This window comes from Hyperolius riggenbachi, chromosome 4, assembly GCF_040937935.1.
Source record: "Hyperolius riggenbachi isolate aHypRig1 chromosome 4, aHypRig1.pri, whole genome shotgun sequence".
Classification (NCBI taxonomy): Eukaryota; Metazoa; Chordata; class Amphibia; order Anura; family Hyperoliidae; genus Hyperolius; species Hyperolius riggenbachi.
The window spans coordinates 80,308,470-80,331,830 of record NC_090649.1 but is presented as its reverse complement, the minus strand read 5'-3'; the positions used below and the strand labels follow the sequence as shown (position 1 = coordinate 80,331,830).

The 23,361-nt window shown below is 44.7% G+C and overlaps 1 protein-coding gene across 1 annotated transcript in view; it reads left to right on the top strand.

Annotated features, from left to right (window-relative positions):
- Positions 1-19,984, top strand: part of LOC137504677 (cytosolic phospholipase A2 gamma-like) — a 63,813-nt gene extending 43,829 nt beyond the window's left edge. Inside the window, exons 14-17 of the mRNA XM_068233259.1 lie at positions 2,410-2,505; positions 5,313-5,464; positions 8,197-8,371; positions 19,422-19,984. Of these exons, the coding sequence (XP_068089360.1) occupies positions 2,410-2,505; positions 5,313-5,464; positions 8,197-8,371; positions 19,422-19,624 (626 nt within the window). The 3' untranslated portion in view covers positions 19,625-19,984. The remainder of the gene's footprint in view (positions 1-2,409; positions 2,506-5,312; positions 5,465-8,196; positions 8,372-19,421) is intronic.
- The last annotated feature ends 3,377 nt before the right edge of the window (positions 19,985-23,361 follow it).

The following is a 23,361-nucleotide window of genomic DNA, read 5'->3' as shown; positions in this document are numbered from 1 at the left end:
TCTGCAGTCTCAAGTCCTTAACTGTAGCAAATGCTTAACACCTCCTGAAGTGCTTGCAGTGAGTTATCAGTAGTGAGTGAATAACTTCTCTATCATTTGTAGCAGGCCATGTGCTCCAGTTTGTAGTGTCCACTAACTTTATATACTGTGTAAGCATCGCTTCCAACTGTCCCTCTTTTGGAAGGACAGTCCCTCTTTGGGAACCCAATCCCTTTTTCAGTTTTTCCTCATTTGTCCCTCTTTCAGGTATGTAGTATTGCTAATCCACCATCTCTGGTACACTTTAACCACTTGCCGACCAGGGCTTTCTGCACTGATCGGTGCTACGTGGGCTCTACAGCCCGCAGCACCGATCAGGAGTGAGCCTTGGCGATCAGACTACCCCCCTTTTTTCCCCACTAGGGGATGTCCTGCTGGGGGGTCTGATCGCCGCCGGCTTGCTGCGCTTTGCGGGGGGGGCTCTTCAAAGCCCCCCTCCGCAGCGTTTTCGGTGCTCCGTCCCTCTCCCTCCCCCTGTGAGCTGCGCAGGACGGATTTCCGTCCTGCGCATTGAAGGATAGGCTTCAGCCTATCGTATGCCGGTGATCCCCGGCCAATCAGAGGCCGGGGATTGCCGATCTGCCCTACGGCGCTGCTGCGCAGCAGCGCCGTATGATGTAAACAGCGGGGATTTCTTCCCCGCCTGTTTACATTTTGCCGGCGAGCCACGATCGGCGGCTCTCCGGCTGTTCACGGAGACACCCTCCGTGAACTGACATGGAAAGTTTCCATGGTAACCCGCAGACGATCAGTTTACGCCAATCTGTGTTAGCTGGTCGTCAAGAGGTTAAGCTTCAGTCTGCCTTGAAATTTTTGCCTTGGAGTAGTAGAAATACTGTCTTGCGGCTGTGCTTATTCTTGCATGGTGTATGAAATGTGACAGTAAACTGTTCTGCTATCTCACCTTGGTAAGTTTTTTTTTTTTTTTTTTTTTTTTTTTTTTTTTTTTTTTTTTTTTTTTGCTGTTGCTCATTTGGTTTTACATTTAAACACAAGGATATGTACTGGCACAAACACTGCAGCCCGAGGAAAAGTAAATTCCTATGCCTGGTACACTCTGTAAAACTGTAGACTCCCCAGAACAGACTCTTCTTGCCAAGTCTGGTGGCAGTGGAATGCTGAAACTCCATTGTGTGGTCGCTGTTTGCATTTAAAGCAGAGGCCCTCCAGTGATGTCCCTCCTGGTATTGGCTTTCTGTGATCCAAAAGCATAGTAGGATAACATTTTAACTTCTTTGAAGCTCTGAGCCAGCAAATGGGTCTGATTTGGATAACTGTCCAACCTACTGGTCTTAATTTGGGTATTGATTTGAATGGGGGGGAAATGCCAAGGAACCCCTGCAGAGTCCTCAAGGAACCCTGGGGTTCCAGGGAACCCTGGTTGAGAAAGCCTGTTCTAGGCTATGGGGTCATGGAATTGTCCAAGCTAATTACCTGAAGGATGGCATTTTTGCCTCATTGGAGAGACCTAATGAAGGTTGGCTTTGCATGCATATAGCGACCACTCAGTGGACTTTCAGCATTCCACCTCAGCCTGAGGTGGTGGTGAGACATTTAATCTGCCCTAAGAAGCCCAATGTTTTCAGTCTCAAATGAAGCCTCCTACACAACTGTCAGTTAAGCACTGCTTAAATCAGCATATAAAAATGATCATTGGCACCTGTTTGGCCTAATCCTTGTCGTAAAATAAAATCTACAAAATCCCTTATTTTGGGCAAGTGTGCCTATGGGACTTGATGCGGTTTGAAGGCAAATGGTATAGTCTCAGCAAATGTTTGACTTTTCTCCATAAAGAATACCGGACCACACACAACTGGCTTCTGAAGTTTGTAAACCCGAATAAACCTATATCTGTTGCAGCACTTTGACTTAATTTTTTTTTTATTTTTTTTTTTACACCTGCCTAAAACCTTTTACATAGGCTTTAGGCCGGTTACAAATTAAAAGCGTGCAGGCATTGCGGCGTGTCGTCGAATCTGCGGTGCGGCGGTAGTAGTTAATTAACCCAAAGGGGAAACACCGATTCCCGACGATAAAATGCGGCGGGATGCATCGTATCGAAACGCAGCGTCGGGTGTGAAATGTAAGTCTATGGACTTTTTACCTTGGTTAATGCAAAGTATAGACTTTGCGTTAAAACGCAGAAAAAGGGCTCTGGTGTGAAAGAGCCCTAAGGCTGTATATATTTTTAAAAATTCCATGGGTAAGCTCGTACAGTGCATGTGCTCATACTGTAAGTTTACTATGCATGATTGTAGAGAATGTGGCTGTACAGCGTGTGGCTAAGTCAATCGTCTGAAAGATTTATCTTGTATTCACTATAAACTGTTTAGGAAAAGTTAAACCCCCAGTATTTTATATTTTTTCCAGACTTCTGTGATGATGTGAAAGTACTATGGCGTATTGTAACTTGTCTCAGTAAATGGCTATGGGGACTCACAAATGACTTCTTATACAAGTACAAAGGTATGTGCATTTATGAAAAAAAATCTCCAGTTGTCCATAGTGGTTAAAACCACTAGTTAGGTGATCCATTCATATCTGTGGTAAAACACCAGGTCTCCTAGGTCAAACATTTCCTTTTCTCAGTTGCTTGATTTCCAGCATTGCTAACCCACGTGTCATTTCTTCCACCATACTACATGGTAATGAAAGAATGTTTTTTTTTTTTTTTTTTCCTTCTCTGCAACATTAAGAGAGTGGCAGAAACAGCACAGAGGGGCCCAGGAGAAAATAAGGAATAGAATGGTATGCTTTTTAGTGTAAGAATATTAGAGTACAGATTCTCTTTAAGTTCTGGCTTAAAATGACCTTGAAGCAAGCTGTGGTTGCAAATACAAAGTATTTGGAGGGGAGGCTCTGAATACCATAGTGGTGGAATGAGGGGACGGAGGCTTGGGAAAGCAGTATTTCACCTGCAGGTCAAAGGAGTACTTGTACAGGCTTCAGAAGCCCTTGTGTCTGAAAAGACTAGCGAGATGTGATATGGAGTGTGGAGGTAGAGGCTTATTACATAGTTAACAATTATTCCTCAGTAAAATGACTGAAGGCTGAAGTGGCTAAGAAGTTAAAGCGGTTTTAAACTGACAAAACATTCAATAAAGTTTTTTTCCTACTTTTTAATTTATAACCCATACAATTATCATATTTGCTTTTGTATACAAGTAGTATACATTTAGAAATTAGTTCTTGAAGTTCAGTTTATTTACTTTGAAAGCTGCTGGTGCATTTTATTCATAACTGTTTCAGCTAGGACTCATTAGCACAAGTTTCTGCAGTCAGACAATGTTTACTTAACCTTATCTTGTGTTTACATTCTTCACTTGAGACACTTACCACCAGTTCCCATGTGGCTGCCCCTGCAGGAGAAAGTCAGTCCTGTGATTTAACCCTTTGAATGCTGTTTTAATAAAGTTTATGATATGCTGGAAATCTTTTAGAGCAAGGAAGAAATACGAACTCCCGGGCTGCAGTATTTTTGGATTTCGGAGACATTTCTGCCTCCAATGTTAAGTATAGAAAAAACGCTTGATAAATGCCAGATCAGAGCGTTTTTGTTACAGTAGCTGTTCAGTAACAGCTTTACTGTAATAATATCTGCAATCTGCTACACAACGCTACAAAAAACCGCAAAACGCTTCATAAGAAAATACGCTTCTAAATCCTCTAGCGTTTTGCACATCTGCTAGCGGTTTTTGGTCTGCACTAGGCCTATTACAATGAATCCTCAAATATTTTATCTGCATTCCAAAACCTGCCCATTTGGTTCTTGGCAGAGCAAGGGACTTATCAGCATTCTTCCTGGATCTATGAACCCAAGGGACTTATCAGCATTCTTCCTGGATCTATGACCCCCCCCCCCCCCCCCCAACTTGATTTAGGTTCACGTTTAGGCTCTTGCTGATCTCTATTCCAAGGATCTGTGTAGTGTGCCAGCTTAGATTTCACAAGAAAAGCTGGTCACATCTTCACCTATAAACTTGGGACTAGTGATGTAGCGAACATCAAATTTTTGGGTTCGAAAACCACCATAGACGTCAATGGGCAGGTGAAGAACTTTTTTTTTTTTTTTTTTTTTTTTTACCTATAGGGACTGTTTCGGTGGATGGAAAAGTTGTTTCAAGGGGCCTAACACCTGGACCGTGGCATGCCGGAGGGGGGGGATCATGGCAAAAGTCCCACCAGAAATTATAGTTGGCGCAGAGTCGTGTTTTAATTTCTCTAAAGGGCAAAAATCGCATTACATTTCACCATTTGTGCAATTAAGTACTTTAAAACATCTGGCATGCGTACATAGCGATAAGGTAGTGTAAGGGTTAAGTCCAGTTCACACTGACAGACGAAATGCAGTGGCAGCAATCTTTGCGTAGTGGCCACTGCTTGTGCGCACGTTTGCAGAAGTGCAGGCAATCCGTTTTCCAGCCCCTATTGTCAGGCTGAGGTAGTTCAATGACAGTTAAGGGACCAAAAAAAGTTCTGCACTGAGGCCTTACACAGGGGGCAGTAGTGGATACTAGATGCCAGTAGTGGTTGTGGATTATTGGGTTATGGTTGTTGCACTACTAAGACCAGCAGACTTGTCTCCAACAGCTAATGGGTGCACTGGACACACAGAATTGCAATAGAATAGCAAGAAAAAGAAACTGCCCTTAGTGCTCAGTGCTACAGTAGTTCACCCTTCTGACTAGCTGTTGCAGACAGGTGCAAAGTGCACTGTGGACACACTGAACAATATCTCAAGATCAAAATGCAGCCTTCAGAAGGGCTTTGGGGTCTATGTAGATGGTGAATTGGTACCGTAGCAGCAAGAAACTCCACTGGGGACACAGAACACAGGCCTAACAATTCCTGTCAGCAGCACTCTCCTGGATCTGCCTCGCACAGAAGCGCAAAGCAAAATGGCTGCTGTGCTGGCTTTCTGGAAGGGGGGGGGGGGGGGGGGGTTGGGCAGGTGGGAGGGATGGCTGACTAACTGCCAGGTGTCTGATTCTGGGGTGAGGAGTACCTTTTTGGCTCCATTATGATGTATAGGGGGTGAATCTAACGTGTGTGTGTAGCTATGCTGGGCCATCTTCACTTATGCATCTAGGGAAATTTAGGACTCTTAATTCTTTAATGAAACGTACATGTTTGACCTTATGCAGCCAGTCCATGTGTGTAAGGCTATTGTCTGGCACGGGTGAGGTCCCATCTTGTCTAGCTTAGTTTAAAGGTCTACTTTGAGGCTTATATAAATGTTTCATTCATCAAACTGTCTATTGTGTATATTCTAGAAGACCTCTGCCCCAAACTCGTCAATGAACAGGAGATGTGTTTAGTGGATGCCGGCTTATTTATTAATATTCCATACCCATTAATGCTGCATCCTTATCGCAAAGTAGATCTCATCCTCTCATTTGACTTCAGTTCTGGAGATCCATTCCTGGTAAGCCTGCTTTTTTTTTTTGGGCATTCAAAACCAGGTATTAACTTATTAGAGATAAGGGCTTAAAGTTTACCAGAGCTGAGCCTATATAAGTGTTATGCATACTTGGGGCTTTCTCAGCCCCATCTGCACGGATTGCTCCCACTCTGCCATCCTCTGCTTTCTCCTGCACCAGTACTGGGTCCCGTAACTTCCCTTGTGTCATACTAGCTATGACTGGAGGAAGTGCACTCTTTGTGTATTTCTCCAACAGCTGCTGGAGCAATATGGAGAGGGCACACTTCTCTTACAAACTGGCCATGACTGGAGGAAGTTATGGGGACCAGTACTGCAGGAGAAGGCTGAGGACGGCTGTATGTGAGGGATCTGTGCAGATGGGGCTAGAGCAAGTATGTCAAACCGGTCCTACGAGGGCCGAGATCCTCACACATTTTTGATACAGCTCAAATGAATTGATGGGTCTGAATCAGGAAAAGTGTGGTCAATCAGAACACATTACTTCCTTTCTCAGTCCATCCTAAACACTGGCATGGATCTGGCCCTCCAGGCCTGGTGTTCGACACATGTGGGCTAGAGGTAGCCCCAGGTATTTATAGGCTATCTGCTTTTGAGCCATTAAGATGGCTCGATAATTTCCGACATGTCTAATCTCCTGACTGATTCCAGATTGGAGTGAATTGAAAAAGATAGATAATTGACTGTGGAAACGATCGAGCGGGACAATCGAGCCAATTATGCCCAGCCTAACACTAAATATATCTATCCTATCTATCCTATCTATCTATCTATCTCTCACTTAGGCCACACTGACACTTAAAGGAAACCAGAGCTAACTTCTCCCTACACTCACACAGAACCCTCCCTTGGTGGTAGCTAACCCTAGGGTGACATTTTGTACCCGACCTGAACTTGTCACCATCTTGTATCTGAGATGTGGAAAAATCCATAGCCTTCAGATGGCTGTCACCCTTTTCAACTGGTACAGTTTGGAGTATAAATGTACTAGACATTAACCACTTACCGATGCGCCGCTTCATTAAAACTCCCTGTTAGAGCTTAACAGCTCCAGGACATGGTAATGCATTGCTCGCTCCCGTCCCACTGTGCACGTGTGCGCCTTCCTCACCACTGTTTTCTGCTGGGATGGTGATCCCCCAATTGGGGAAGGAGCATAAGCATCATTCACCCCCACTAAATCGCCATGCATGGATTGAACGGGCATGACCCCGATCAGGGGCCATGTCCATTCAAAAAATAGAAAGTTAAAGCTAGTAAAATGTAAAAATGAACACTTCCTGTAAAACAGGTGTCTGTAGTGCCATCTAGTGGCCAAAAAGTAGTATTGCATACACTAACACACACTCCTTTCCATTTCCAATTATAAAGACCCCACTCCTAAACACTTGTAAAAAAAAAAAAAATTAGTTGCCTTAAAATAGATTCAAAAAATCTGCGTTCCTATTAGGGTATATTGCTATAAAGGCTTGTAATTGTGGACTGAAAACAGAAATTACACCCATTTCCAAATGCTGTCAACATACATTGAGATAGGGACATAAATTAAATGGTTAATAACTGGGACAAATGGGCAAATGTGTGGGTTTTATCCACAGAATTTTAAAACCTAATGGCCGAATATTTTTTTTTTTTTTTTTATTTTTGTCCTATTAAAATGCATTTAGAATAAAACGATTCTTAGGCTTTCTGTGGGTAGTACATGTTTGCTAATTGGTGGCAAACAAACGGGTATAGATCCATTTTACTGCGATAAGTAGTAATCGTGGCAGAAGAGCACTGAAAGGTGAAAATTGCTCTTGTCCATTAGGGTAAAAACTCCTTTGGGGTGAAGTGGTTAAGGCACACTGACCACATAGGGAACAGCCATTGGCTGTTCTTGTGTCACCTTGCATGGTCAGTGTAATGATTGGCTTAGTTGCCGCCCTGTGTTCCCCCTATGTGTTGAGTAATTTTCTTATATCCCCTATGTGGTCAGTGACAGTGTACTTTAGCACTGCAAGGCATCAGTGCTGTCAACATGCCTTAAGTTCCAGGTTTGAATTTTTTGACCAGAACCAAGGCTGGATTTACCATAAGGCACAGTAGGCTCATGCCTACAGGCACCTTGTGTAGAAGAGGTGGCTCCCCTCCCCACAAGCCTCCCTACCTATTGAGGGGGAACATTGCTTCTAGTCCATCTACTACGAATACTGTAATGTATGGGGAAGATTTGGCTACCTAGTCTGGGGAGGAGGGTAGCCTACCTAATATGGGCTGGTGCCTGCGTTGAGGGGCAGAGTTTAAGGCACCACAACACCTGAGCCTACAGGCTCCTAAACTGGCTCTGCTCTGACAGAACACAAGTTACATGGAGACTGTATGCTCTTCCTGTATTTGCATGGATTCCTCCTGGCAACCTGATTTCATGCCACAACCCAAAACCTGACAGGCTAACTAGATCCCTCCCAAAAAAATGTGGTAGTGACACTAGAGTGGGACTATGTAGGAAAAAAAAAAACCCCAGACATGCATTTTGCAAGATGCATGCTGATACTTGCTGTGATGTGAGTGCAAGGCAACTGGATTCTTTGTTTCAGGGGTGTGTGTGTGGGGGGGGGGGGGGGGGGATTGATGATCATATCTTATATGGGTAAGATGATATGCAGTCTGCTATGAACAGGGATGCATGCGTGGCACTGTAATGATGCTATGTAACTGTTTCTCTGATAAATCAGACACTGAAGCTAGCAGCCAAATACTGCAAAGAACACCAGATTCCCTTTCCAAATGTGGACACCAAAGCCACCAGCGAGGACATCCCATCACAATGCTGCTACATATTTGAAGGAGATGGAAAAGGGGCCCCTACTGTGATGCACTTTCCACTTTTCAACAACCAGACCTGTGAAGGTTAGTATACTGCTAAAGCCCGGATAATGCAAATGCCAGTGGTGAGAGTGATAATTCTAGACCTGATGTTTGTTTAATATGCACTTTTGTGTGCTGTTCATGTTCAAGAGCCATGAGGTCCTGAGGAAGTTGGGATTGATTCTTGATAAAGGCCTCTAATCTGGCCAATCCATGTGTGAAAATGACTTCTGTTCACTGAACAGGTGTGATCAATGAATGATGTGCAAGTGTTTGCATTATATACATAAATTTGCATAGTCCTATATGCAGCTTGGAAATGGACAAAGTCTCACCCAGGTGTAAATTGGTCCATTTTCAAGCTGCATATGTTTGCATAAGCGCAAACTCAAATTTCGATGGAATGGATTGTCCCTAAGGGCTTTTTTCCACGGAATCGCGTTTCAATTTCCACCATGCGATTGAGCTACTATACTCATTATAGTACAGCTCAAGCGCATACAAAATGCAGCAGGACGATGATTGCGCTTTGAAAAATATAGCATCGCAATCGGATCGCACTAATGGAAATTGCTGCTGCAGTTTCCATTAGTTTAATGTAGTTTGCGATCAGAATCAAATCGCAGGGTAGTGGAGAAAGGCCCTAATACTGAACCACAAAGTTCACAATAGTATTCAGGGTACCCAAAGTTAGCAAACACTGGTGCACATGACAGGTGGGGGACCCAAGCTCTGCCCCAACTTCAGACCTCCAAACCCACATTCAACACAAAAGGGTGGGAGCGCAGGTGAGTCCAGGAGCTGCCACTGCCAGGGACTCACCCACACTACCCCACAAATTGATGTTCACACACGGAACAAATGCTCACGCCCAGGAAGCACTCAGCCATTTAATGTGCACCTAGTCTGCAATACCTAATCAAGCAGGAGCTGTACAATTCAGCCACAGGCCTCAATTCACGGAGCTTTATCAAACCCTTTACCAAACGTTTGATAATTTTCCTCATGGGTAAAATCTAATTTTGAATTCACTAATGTGTTATAGATTTATCGAATGTTTTATCGATGAAATGATCAATAAATCTATAACACCTTAGTGAATTAAAAATTAGATTTTACTCCATGAGGTAAATTATCAAACGCTTGATAAAGTGTTAAAGATCCGTGAATTGAGGCCACTGACAGAAGAGGGGATTAAAGGATACCACAGCCCAAAGGCTGTGGTAAAATCAAAGTTGCAATGTGGAGGGAAAGAAAGATACATACTTACCGCTTCCCTCGTTCCCTGCCGATGGGTCCCGCTCATCTGTTACAGCTCCCGGTACCGACCCGACTCTCCTGACCCTTCACCCGGACATACTGTGCTGCGCATGCGCAGTATGTCACTATACTCTTCGCTTCTGCCGTCGCATCGTGACGGCAGAAGTACGGACACTCCCCCGCCTCCTCCTCTCCCAGCGTGTGCGCTCCAATCTAAAGCTAGCGTGACATGCTAGCTGGAGTACGCACTGGGACAATCGATGTGGAGAGAGCGGAGGGGGGAATAAGTTAAAAAAAAAACACACTGCCGGCTGGAGAGAGCGAGTGAGTGGGCGGGCAGGCAGCGAGTGGGCGGCGAGCAGGCAGCGGCAGTACAGCCCAAGCATTCTGTACATAGATGCAATGACATCTATGGTACAGCAAGAAAATTATCCCCACATTTATCTCTGCATATGTGCGTGTATATACATGTGTGTGTGTATATACATGTATATACATGCACATATGCAGAGATAAATGTGGGGATAATTTTCTTGCTGTACCATAGATGTCATTGCATCTATGTACAGAATGCTTGGGCTGTACTGCCGCTGCCTGCTCGCCGCCCACTCGCTGCCTGCCCGCCCACTCGCCCGCCCACTCACTCGCTCCCTCCCTCACTCGCTCCCTCCCTCCAGCCGGCAGTGTGGTTTTTTTTTTTAACTTATTACCCCTCCGCTCTCTCCACATCGATTGTCCCAGTGCGAACTCCAGCTAGCATGTCACGCTAGCTTTAGATTGGAGCGCACACGCTGGGAGAGGAGGAGGCGGGGGAGTGTCCGTACTTCTGCCGTCACGATGCGACGGCAGAAGCGAAGAGTATAGTGACATACTGCGCATGCGCAGCACAGTATGTCCGGGTGAAGGGTCAGGAGAGTCGGGTCGGTACCGGGAGCTGTAACAGATGAGTGGGACCCATCGGCAGGGAACGAGGGAAGCGGTAAGTATGTATCTTTCTTTCCCTCCACATTGCAACTTTGATTTTACCACAGCCTTTGGGCTGTGGTATCCTTTAAGTTGCACATAGTCAGACTACATGACCAGCAGTACTTCATGCAGGAACTTCCCGATCAATGAACCTAACTAAACTGCATAGGAAGCTGCAGTTTTAAAACACCCACACCACACCACACCACACCACACACAGTGCTCTGGGGCTCACCTGCACTAACACCCTTGTGTTGCATGCAGGTTTGGGAGGCTCTTGAGTGGTGGCAGCTTGGAGCCCCCCACCTGTCATCTGCACCAGTGTTTGCATAAGGAGCTGTGTAACACTCTTTATCTGCTAGCACCAGGCACTCCACTAAGTGGAATCCACCAGACACTTAACCCTCATACACACATCAGACTATAGTCTTTGGAAAATGAAAGTTCACAGACCAATCTTACCACCCTTCATGTAGTATGAGAGCCATACCTTCAGTCTTTTCTATGGAGCTGAACTCCTCATCAGAAAAAAATCTTTGCAAGATGCTGCACACAAAGATGCTGTACAGACACAAAAGATCAGTATCTGCAAAAGATCTGTTCCTGCCAAAAATCCATTCCTGCAAATTGCAATGATAGTCTGAGATCTGCAGATCATCATACACACATGATTTAACTGACATTCACCTGCAGATCAAGCAATCATCTGCAGATCTGAAAATCCATCCTGGTGGATCTGATCTGCAGATGAATGTCAGTTAAATCATGTGTGTATGATGATCTGCAGATCTCATAGACTATCATTGCAATTTGCAGGAATGGATTTTTGGCAGGAACAGATCTTTTGCAGATACTGATCTTTTGTGTCTGTACAGCATCTGTGTGTGCAGCATCTTGTAAAGATGTTTTTCTGATGTGGAGTTCAGCACCATAGAATAGACTGTGTAGGTATGGCTCTCATACTACATGAAGGGTGGTAAGATTGGTCTGTGATCTTTCATTTTTAAAAGACTATGGTCTGATGTGTGTATGGGGCCTTACTCAGGTCATGAATAAATCTTTGATCATTTCATCTGTATGGTCATTGTAGAAGGGACTCAATCAGTTATCAACATACACTTTCCTTGCACATCAAAGGTCTAAATACAATCTTCTGGTCTTCACTGCCGGTGCACTGGTTAAAGCTGTGAAAGGAAATGGTTAGCTACACAGAATATATAGTGAGCTACAATAGGTCTTCTCATACAACAATCAACCACTCTACAGCATATACAATTCACAGTACCAATGTTGGGCGTGGGCTGAGGCTAGGACTGGTCTACTGAACAAATCAGTCCAATACCTAATCCGTTCTCAGTTCCTTGCCACAAGTTGAATTTATATTGCTCAGCAAAACCCTGGGGGAAACTCATGACAGTTCGCAATAATATGGTATTAAATAGATGACCGTTCGTTGGTTGGTCCAATCAGGACATTCACCTTGCTCCAAGATTTTGTAGACTCTTTAGGTAATATTTGTAGCACTCAATACACTCTACTCAAGATACCTCCCCTCTGGATTGGGCTCCCCAAAATAACAAACAAGAGATAAAGCAAATCATAAAGGGTTAAAGTAAAATAAGGTAAACAAAATAAATTCTATAAAGTGACCAATGCACCCCTCTTTATTAACACCTTCCCACTACAATAGGACTCTGTTAAACCACTTCGCAATCATCCAGACCTTTTTTTTTTTCCCCCACTAATTGACCAGAGCAGTTTTGACAGTTTAGCTAAGTCCTTATTTAATCAGAAATAACTTTATCCCTATTTAGGATACAGAAATGAAGTGGTATATTGTTTTCAAGACAAACTAGGCTTTCATTGTATGCCTTTTTTTTTTCCCTTGAACAATTGTTTTCTATGAATTTTAATGGGAAAACAAAAATAGAAAACCTTTATTTCTCAGTTTTACCAATTCCAGTTTAAAAATAGTGCTACTGTAGATAAAAACAAATTTTTGTTTGGCTATTCTTACTGCTTATCACAAAACTTAGATTATGTTTTCCGGTCACAATTTATAGTGAAGAGATTTGATTTTCTCATTATTTTAGAATCAAAGTATTTTAATAGTAAAAATCAATCATTAGCTCAGGGGAAAAAAAACATACATACATACATACATACATACATACATACGTGCCAGAAAAGTGCACTGCTTCTGTACAAGTCAGTAGATATAAGTCCTCTGACTTCATCTAAGCCACAAGTCAGTAGGACGTGTATCTACTGACTTGTGGATAAAGTGGTTAAGTGCACGGTTTAAGCTGAATTAACGCAGATTTGGATTACAAGTTTTGCATCAACTAATTCAGTTAACTCTGTATCTTGCTCACGTATTACCTTGTTGCTCCTGCAGCACATATTAATATCATAAGATGCAATGTGACTCCTCTTCCACTCTAATGCTGACCGGTTCACTTTAAATATCTCACTCCTGTGAACTCTTCAGAACACATCAACTGAAGAACTTGTAACTTGCAACTCAACTCCTGACTCGAAACTGACTTGACATGGACAATGTCTCTATCAACCAGACCTTAATGCTGGCGGGGGCTGCATCAGCTATGCGGGTACTCTAGAGAGGCTTACAACTGTATCAGCAGCAGCTAGGCCTGAACATGCAATGTACTTATCAACAGTAGCTTCTCTTAGCACAATGTTGCTGTGTGTGGAAGGCTTTCTCACACTAAGTCTCTAGCAATACCACTTTAAAACACTCTGTGGCTTGAGGTTGGCCCGCAGGCTTGTACTCATCTGTCTGTGGCCTCTAGCATGGCTCTGGTCTGGGCAGGGTCTGCCTCCTCTGGTCTCCGGTAACTGTCCAGCCTGCTGCTGTCCTTACTACTCTGTGCTGGTCTCTCCTATGGCCGCCGAGTCCCCTCTCTCTGTCCGGGCGACTGCTACGGCCTCTGTCACCTCCTGCCCGCTCCGCACCACCAGCTCCTGCCTTAAGTCTTTCTCTTTCCTCTCTGGCGTGGTCTCTTGTCTCAGCCTGTTCCCTTCGGCTACACCCTGGTTTCTCCACCCCCTTGAGCCTGCACAGTAACTGACTGGCCATGCAGGGATTCTGGAAAGTTCCAGCAAATTCTCCTAATTTGCATCAGTCTATGCAACCTTTTTGATGTGCCTATTTGGTTCCATAGGCCAAGATATTTAGTGCTGCCATCCTGTGGCCATTTTACAGAAGGCAAATCTGTAATATTTTGAAACCTTCTTTAGGGGTTACAGCTGCAAAATGTAAAAACCACTAGTTAGAGGAAGGGGGGTGTTGAGAGAAGTTCCTGCACGAGGTGCCCCCTGCTGGTTCAGTAGATGACTGTGGGGCTGAATTGTACAGCTCCTGCTTGATTAGGTATTGCAGACTAGGTGCAAGTTATTTTCAGACTATATGAATTGCACTACCTATTGGCTGCCGAGTGCTGCCTGGGAGTGAACATTTGTTCCTCTTGTACTTTGATGCTGAAACCAGGTTATTTAACTTTGGGTATCAAACGCTTCCTATATGTATTTTGCTGTATACTGGTCTAACTCCTCTCCAGTGATTTTTGGCCTAGGCTCTCAAAGCTGCTAATTTAACCAGCTCCAGACCACCTAATGCCGATTGGCATCAAAGTCCAGTGGGTGTGATATTAGCAGGGAACGTACGCACATTCCCTGCAGATAAACAGAGCAGGGATCCATCAGCCTGCCAGCCGTGATAAGAGCTGGCAGGCCGAAATGAAAAAAATAGACAAACGTTTTGTACAGTGCTGCGATCTAGCGCAGCACTGTACAGGGGACAGCCTTGTCACTTAACTGTCCCTCCAAGCTGACCATATACATAGGCTGATGCCTATATGGGTAGTGTATGGATTACTTTCTAGGGCTAATTTAGAGTGGGGGAGGGTTAATTAAAAAATTGTTTAATTTAAAAGAAATTGCTGCAGCAGTCAGACCACCAAAAGAAAGCTTAGTGGTAAGAAAAGGAGGTAAAATTCATTTAGGTGGTAAGTTGCCACTTCAGCACTTTGTATGACCAAGCAATCAATTGTTAAAGTTTTTAAAAATTGCCTGATTAACTATGGGGGTATAAACCGCTGGTCCTCAAGAGGTGAACAACCATTGCGCAGTGCGCCTTTCCAGCAGTAAAGATGTCACCATCTGTGAAATGTTAATGTAAATCAGTGAAGAAAGTGTTTATAAATGATTTAATTGGTTTTTGCTTAATTTTACTTTGCAACTTGGCAACTTTATTTATTGTAGTGATCAGTAAATATTATCTGGTGCCAGGACCAGTTTTCTGCATGACCCCCATGATTTAATTCAAACCAGCGTGACAATTGAGCCTCTTGCTCACCCACATCCAAAAGCAAGCATGGCTACCATTCATGGCCATTTCCCCTGCAACTGACAATATAATCGCAATAGGTTTCCTGTGGGGCTTTCACGTGGAGTGCAGCATGTTCTGATGCAGTAATGTACAGCATGCCATGACTGAACCCGGTAATGTGTGCATTTACAATGGCAGTGCTGCATACCTTCTTGGCACTGATCACAATGCAGCATGCTCAGCGCAAAAGGGCCCTTACCATCTTTTTACCCACAAAGGGCAGGCCCGGATTTGTTACAGGAGCCTATAGGCACAGATGTCCTGGCACCCTAAACTTCACCGTCCATGAACCCACAAACCTCTGCTGAACTGCACCAGTGTGCTGGCTGTCACTTCACACTTACCCATCATAGGAAGCTACAGGTGTCCCTTAGCTAGTGTTGGGCGAACACCTAGATGTTCGCGAACGTTTGCCGAACATCGCCGCGATGTTCGGGTGTTCGCGCCGAACTCCAAACATAATGGAAGTCAATGGGGACCCGAACTTTCATGCTTTATAAAGCTTCCTTACATGCTACATACCCCAAATTTGCAGGGTATGTGCACCTTGGGAGTGGGTACAAGAGGAAAAAAAAAATTTGAAAAAGAGCTTATAGTTTTGAGAAAATTGATTGTAAAGTTTCAAAGGAAAAACTGTCTTTTAAATGTGGAAAATGTCATGTTTCTTTGCACAGGTAACATGCTTTTTGTCGCCATGCAGTCATAAATGTAATACAGAGAAGAGGTTCCAGGAAAAGGGACCAGTAACGCTAACCCAGCAGCAGCACACGTGATGGAACAGGAGGAGGAGGCGCAGGAGGAGAAGGCCACGCTTTGAGACACAACAACCCAGGCCTTGCATGAGGACAAGAAGTGTGCGGATAGCATGCTTTGTACCACCATGCAGTCATAAATGTAATAAAGATAAGAGGTTCCATAAACAGGGACCGGGCGGCAACGCTAACCCAGCAGCAGCAGACGTGATGGAACAGGAGGAGGCGCAGGAGGAGAAGGCCACGCTTTCAGGCGCAACTCAGGCCTTGCATGAGGACAAAAAAAAATGCGTGCGCAAAGCAATGAGTAGTTTTCAGGACACAATGGGCTATTCGGAGGAGCTATTCCCACCCCCACAATCTTCTACCTGTGAAAGGTCAATGGAACAGCCACAAATGTTGTGCCCAGATTCACAACCTTTTTCTGTGGAAAATGCACCTCGCACTGAAATGCAAGGCGAGGCCGAGGATGAACATGACGTCAACAACTCAACATGTCGCAAAATGGGGGCGGAACAGAAAGCTGCTTTCAATGTTTTGAAGGCCTTAATTGCCTCCGGTGGCCAGTTAGATGCATCATTCATCACACCCAAATCCCAGAGCAATGTGTGCAGGAATTTGAATCGCAGGAGGTGTACCGAGATCATCTGACCAAGTGACAAGTGAGAGGTTGTTCTGGGGAGCTCTACTCCACTGCACACAGTCACATATGAGGAGAGGTCTCGTCGGGACTGCTGATCCTCCTCAGCTTGCTCAAAGCCTTGAGGGTTCCTGAAGATCCTCTGCTTGGAGTTCGCCGGGGTTCAGCTTGGTGTCGGGGTCGGCGGCGTCCTCCTCACTCCAACGTGGCAGATCCTCTGTTGAAGGAAAAAAAACAAACCTTTTTTAAAGTCCAGTACCGCTTCTGAAGGACTCACCAAGAGATACAGGAGCGCTTCAATCTAGCGCACCATCGCTCGCTGGGTGATGTCCCTCCCTACGCGCTGGAATTCTACGCTGCACATGCTAGCACGCTTTTGCGCAGTGCCGAGACGCATTCCAGCAGCTAGCTACCAAGCTTCTGTGGATCTGATTGGGCCACCATGTTGGATCTCTGCCAAGTCCTCCAAAATTTTGAGCAATCCACGTTGCTTGTGACTGAGCAGTGACAACTCTACAGTCAGCATTACAATACCACTGCTGTGTTTACTGAAGAAATCAATGTTGAAGATGGAAACCGCTGGCATGATGCAAGTGGGGGAATCTGAAGATGAAAACTATCAGCGTGATGATGCCAACATCAGGCAACCTGCCTCAGGAAACGCTGGTCCCAGCTATGACAAAGAACAGGACGAGGAACAGCTGGAGTTGGAGCAGGAATTGGATGCCCCCACTGCCGAGGGACAGAGCGGTGCACGTTGGACTTCCACAATTTAGCGGGAATGGACAGCAGAAGAGGAAGAAAGTGATGCTGGTGACGAATATGGTGCATCACAACGCTCACAAGAACATGAAGACAGAGGAGTCTGGCAGGATTCTCTGGCACACATGGCTCAATTCATGCTAGACTGCATTCAACGCAGCCCGCGCATTATTCACTATTCATTATTATTCATTATTCTGGACAACACCAATTACTGGGTTTATACCCAGTTTATACAAACACAATGTTAAAAAACTGAAGAAAGTGTCAGACAGGTCAAAAATGGAACAATTCCAGCAGGCCCTTGAGGATGGAGACTTTAGAGAGGAGATTGACATCCTCCTCCTTCTCTAGCCAGTTGTACGCCAACAGACTGACTTCAGCAAACCCAGGAGGACCAGGAGGGCAGCAAAGAACACAAGCTGCTGCTAGTGCCCAAAAGGGAATGGTATTGGCAGTGTCCTTGGAGTGGGAACATTTTCTGACACCCATGCAGCAGCCCACAGAACAGCAATCGGGCAGTTCCACGTCCTCCAACACCAATCGCCTGGAGAAGATGGTCAAGGACTACATGTCAGATGGCGTAGCTGTGTTGAACAATCCATCTGCAGACAGACGGTGAGTGTGACAGCACAGAAGGACCATGGCAACTCACTCATAGTACCACAGTTTGATAGTGCTGCCCAAAAAATTATATGGATCCGTGGACCCGGGCAGTACTGGGAAGTGGGAACGCAGATTTTAGTACCTAAACACACGATACAACATGTTTTCCGGGGTCGGACTCTGAGGCACATACAGATGGTCCCGATCATCATCCTCATCATACAACTCTTCTCCTGAGTCTGACCCACCCACCACCTCTGCCACCCCAACATCCCCAGACAGACCCCTCATCGTCCTCAACATTAACTTGGGATGCTGGCCTGAGCCCGACCTCCTCCTCCACATCAGGCCCCATCTCCTCAATGGCAGCCCTCAATCGCTCTGGCGCCGGACCGATGGACACAACGTTCTCCTCCGGGGAGGGCTGCTGCTGACCACTGGCTGCTGGGGTGAATGTTATAGCTTGCGTGGGGCGTTGGCTGTGGCTGTTGTTGGGAGTGCTGCTCACAGCGGAGGTCTCTGAGGAACTCATGGTGAGCTCATATAGTGGTTGACGGTGAGGGGAGTATTACTGATCCCAGCAATATACACAGTGACTGGCAGTACAATGGTATGGGTGGGTGAGCAGAGTACTACAGATCCCAGCAATGCTATATAGTAATGGGGTGACTGTGAGTGGCAGTGTACTACTGTTCCCAGCAGACAGAGTGGCAGTAAACACAATGCTATATAGTGTGGCTGAGCGAGCGGTGTACTACTGTTCCCAGCAGACACAGAGTGGCAGTAAACAGAATGCTATATAGTGTGGCTGAGCGAGGTACACAGAGTGGCAGTAAACAGAATGCTATATAGTGTGGCTGAGCGAGCGGTGTACTACTATTCCCAGCAGCGTCACAATGACTGGGGGGACCCTGGCTAGCGTGGTTGGAGCGCGAACTACCCTGCCTGCCTACCCAAAGCTAAACCCACAGACAAATGGTGGAGATATGACGTGGTTCGGGTATTTATTTACCCGAACCACGTGACAGTTCGGCCAATCCGAGTGCGTTCGGGTCCGAACCACGTGACCCGTTCGGCCAATCACAGCGCTAGCCGAACGTTCGGGGAACGTTCGGCCATGCGCTCTTAGTTCGGCCATGCGGCCGAACACCATCAGGTGTTCGGCCGAACTCGAACATCACCCGAACAGGGTGATGTTCTGCAGAACCCGAACAGTGGCGAACACTGTTCGCCCAACACTACCCTTAGCATGAAGTAGCCAGAGGTACCCTCAGTATTAAGTCACTAGTGGTGTGCCCCGACTTCTCTCGGCATTCCACTGACAAGATCTCCCTTCAGAGTAGGTAAACTCACTTATGCTCTGCTTGTGACTCCTATGGAAGGAGGAAAGCACTAGGGAAAAGGGCCACCCCTCCATCAGGCGCCTGTAGGCACATGCCTACAGTTCCTTATGGTGAATCCAGCCCTGGGAAAGTAACATCCCTCCTCCCAGTGCAGTGGTTAGCCTCATAGCCATGATTCGCCTCCTAAACCCCTTCCTCCCCAGTATTGCAAAGCTTCTTACTAATATAGGTATTAAACACCTGTACCAGTGTTAGTATGTTTATGCACATTATGTACATGTCTTCAGATTTATTTCTTGACAATTAGTGGCAAAGATGTAGTAGTTTATTTTTATTTTTTTTTTGCTTGCAGGCAAAGTAAATGAACTGAGGGATGAATATTCCACTTTCAAACTGAACTATTCAGAATCTGAAGTGACAAAGCTGCTGGAAGTGGCTAAGAAGAATGTGGAGGAGAGCTATGAGAAGATAAAGGAGTATTGTAACCGTTCAGTTGAATGGAGTAACAAGATGGGAGCAGAAACTGAAGAGGCAGCTGCTAGTGGTGTGAATTAGACAGACCCTGAAAATGTGACTAACAGGCATCTCCCTTTCAGTGACTCGTGCGCTCCAGAATTAGTAAATTATCCCCTGTGTAAGGGAACCCCAATTATCATGAATGCCATGTGTCCCCACATAACTTTTTGACAGGTAGCACGCCATCCAGGTCCGGTCATTGGCCCTTTGTAGTTGTGCAACTAAATATTTGTGGTGTAATACACTTTAACTGCTTGAAGGGCTTCATGGAACCTGAAACAGACTGGCATGGTCGTTGACTTGTTGCTGCACATTGTGGAGGTTGACATGACAAGTGTATCAGATCTATTGCTGAAGTTAGTTGAAAATGTTTGGTAAATCTTCAAAAACTAGTCAACATTGAGGGGCTAATGTATGCACTTTAATAGGATGTAATGGCATTTCTGCACTTCTAATAAAATATTTTTGCCTATTTAGAAAACTGTTTGGCAGTTTTCTTGTGAAACTTCCCTCTGACAGCCATTCAGACCAATTTGAGGTTGTGTGGCGTATAGTCTGAGCATTGACTGGTTTTTAACCCCCCCCCCCTCCCCTTTCAACCTCTACAGCAATGCTGCCAGCACATCCAGATGTTCTCTTTTACAAAATAGATGTATAAGATGCTAAGCACATGCACTAAATGCCATTGGTTGACCATGTCTTGCATGTTCTGAGAGGAACCAGTCCTGTTAAACCACTGTATGGTCTTACACACCATGCTGTAGTATAGTATTAGGTTGTTGGCAATCCTCCACAGCCTAGTTTATCTTCAAGAATCTTGAACTATTGCTCTACTGTGCAGATCATGCAGTACAGCATTCTTTCCACTGATGCTCCTGAATGCACTGATGTTGTCCTGTGACATTACACATAATGGTGGCAGCAAAGAATAAGACCCATACTAAAAATAATGGCTTTTGCAACAGAGGACTCATGACACACAGCAGCTGGGTCCTAAAGGACCTCATGTTCGTTAGGACCCAGGAGGCAACAGTTAAAGGACTCCAGTAACTGGAGCCTAGGAACGCAACTGAAGGATAGGTGGCTATTAGTGGTGTGCACTACAAGTATGTAGCTACTTGTAATTGAAATGTAGCCTCTTGAGGACCACAGGTTTATACCACCCTAGTGACCGGCCATTTTTTTACAATTCAGCACTTCACAGCTTTAATGGTTTATTGCTCAGGCATACAACTTGGCACCTAAATGAATGTTGTCCTCTGTACAGCGCTGCTCTAGATCACAGCGCTATAAACATGTATTTCCTTTTTGTTTTAGCCTCCCAGCTGATTGTGGCTGGCAGGCTGATCACTGCAGCCCTTCTGAGATTTGCAGGGAATGAGCACTTGCTTGAATGCACATTCCTTGCAGTAAACAGGTCTTGTGAGCTAATTCCACTACTTTCCTCCTTACGGGTTTGAAGGACTTAGTGAAATTACATGGACTGCAGGTGGAACATATGGGCTATAGGGTGGCGGCTGTTAACTCTCACCCTCTCCCTCTCTCACTGCTTTCCGTGGAATTGTATTTTCCACAATTTTGGGCAGTGATTGGTCATTCCGTCCTGTTTGGTCGGAACAGAATTGCTTTTTCAATCCGGCGGAATTCTGAAATTGCCTGTAAAATTCTGCCGTTATCCATTGATGGTTTTAAGCTGAAAATTCAGTTCAATGGCATCAAGTTCTAGAGAGAGCTCCTTTTTTTTTCCTCTTGGGTATATCACAATGGTACATGCTAGGCTGGCTTCAGCATGTAGCATTGTAGTGTGCTGTGTTGGTGGTATAATGGTGTGGATAGCTGCCTACCAAGCGGTAGGCCTGGGTTCAATTCCTGGCCAATGTATTTAAGTCGGCTTTTGACATCCTACAAATCCCTAAGCAAGCTCATTTTTCTCTTTGGTATATCACAATGGTACATGCTAGGCTGGCTTCAGCATGTAGTGTTGAAGAGAGCTGCCTTCCAAGTACTAGACCTGGGTTCGATTCCTGACCAATGTATGTAAGCTGGCTTTTGACATTCTACAATTCCCTGGAAGACAAGATCCTCCTCCGTAGGAAGGAAGACTTGGGTGGAAGTTGTAAGTCTGGCGAGCAGAAATTATTTTCTTTTAGTCAGAAATCCGTTTGGTGGAAAAAAAATTGCATTCCACAGCTTTCAGCAGAAATTCCGCTATAGCAATTCCGTTCCGTCGCAACGGAACCGGAATTGCCAAAATTCCGGATGGAATCGCAGAAATTTTAATTCCGCGGAATCCAGCGACCATCCCTAATGTCTCTATTCGGTGGGAAGTCCACTGGGGAGAGGTTGGAGGATGCTGTGCATTCTGCGGTGGCATATTAGAGAACAGCAGTGGCTGTGGAATTATGTGAGAGGCAGTGTTGCTCTCCACAGCCTCGTGATCACGGGTAACCTGTTATCACAAGCTGTTAGACCTCATGAACAGGAAATATTCCAAATTCGTGGTCTCCTCTCAATCACGCCTTCAGTTCCGAATGCGATCATGATCAAAATCCGGCTCGTGATCACTGATTTAGCTGTGATCATGGGCATGATTACCTGAAAACCTACCAACTTTAGCCGCTAATAACAAAGCTCCCTTACATGCTAGAAACGCCAAATTTGCTGAATGTTAAGTAGAACAGTGGGAACAAGGTGAACTTGTGTTTGAAAAAAAAAAAAAAAATTATATTTTGAGAATCAATTTTTTTTTTTTTTTTTTAAGGGGGAAAAAAGTGTACATTTAAATGCAGTAAATGACAAGTAAATTTGGTAAATTAACTGTCATTTACTGCATTTAAAAATGTGTACTTTTCCCTTTGAAACTTAATGTTCTCAAACTATAAAGGTATTTGGGGGGAAAAAAATCCCCTTGTTTCAATTGTTCTACTTCACATAGCCTGCACATTTGGCGTTTCTAGCAGTAAGGGGGCTTTGCCATTAACTGCTAAAGTTGATGGGTTTTCGCAGTCTATTATAACAAATACATTTCATTAAAGTGAACCTCCGGACTAAAAATCTACTCGGCAGAACTGAAAAGGCTTGGTGTTTAACAGTTTCACAGCATCAGAACTTTTTTTTTTTTCTTACCAAAGCATCATTTTTAGCTAAGCTCCACCCATCAAAGAAAAAAAGCCCAGGCTTTTTTTTCCCTGATGCTGTGCAGAGCATGATGGGATTTCCTATGTTCACGTTGCCTAGCAACTGGGAGGTGCTCAGGACAGTTGGAACAGTGTCTCATGTGCCCTGTTGCCTCCTTTCAACCAAAAAGATGGCTCCCATCATGAAATCAAACATTTGGCTGTTCTTTTTAAACAGGGTGGGTAAGAGATATTACCGATCTATTTTAATTAACATAACTAATGTAACTTAACAGTATGTTTAGGCTGGAGTTCCTCTTTAAACTTATAAAACTGCCAAAACGAGCCAACTTTAGCGGTTAATAGCAAAACCCCCTTACATGCTAGAAACACCAAAATTGGGACCTTTTTAGTTTGAAACTTTTTTTTAAAATTTTTTTTTTTTTTCCCTCAAACTAAAAGGTCCCAATTTTGGTGTTTCTAGCATGTAAGGGGGTTTTGCAATTAACCGCTAAAGTTGGCTGGTTTGGGCAGTTTTATAAGTTTGAGAAGTACTTGTGATTATAAACTGCCAAAACCTGCCAACTTTAGCGGTTAATGGCACAGCCCCCTTACTTACTGCTAGAAACACCAAATGTGCAGGGTATGTGAAATAGAACA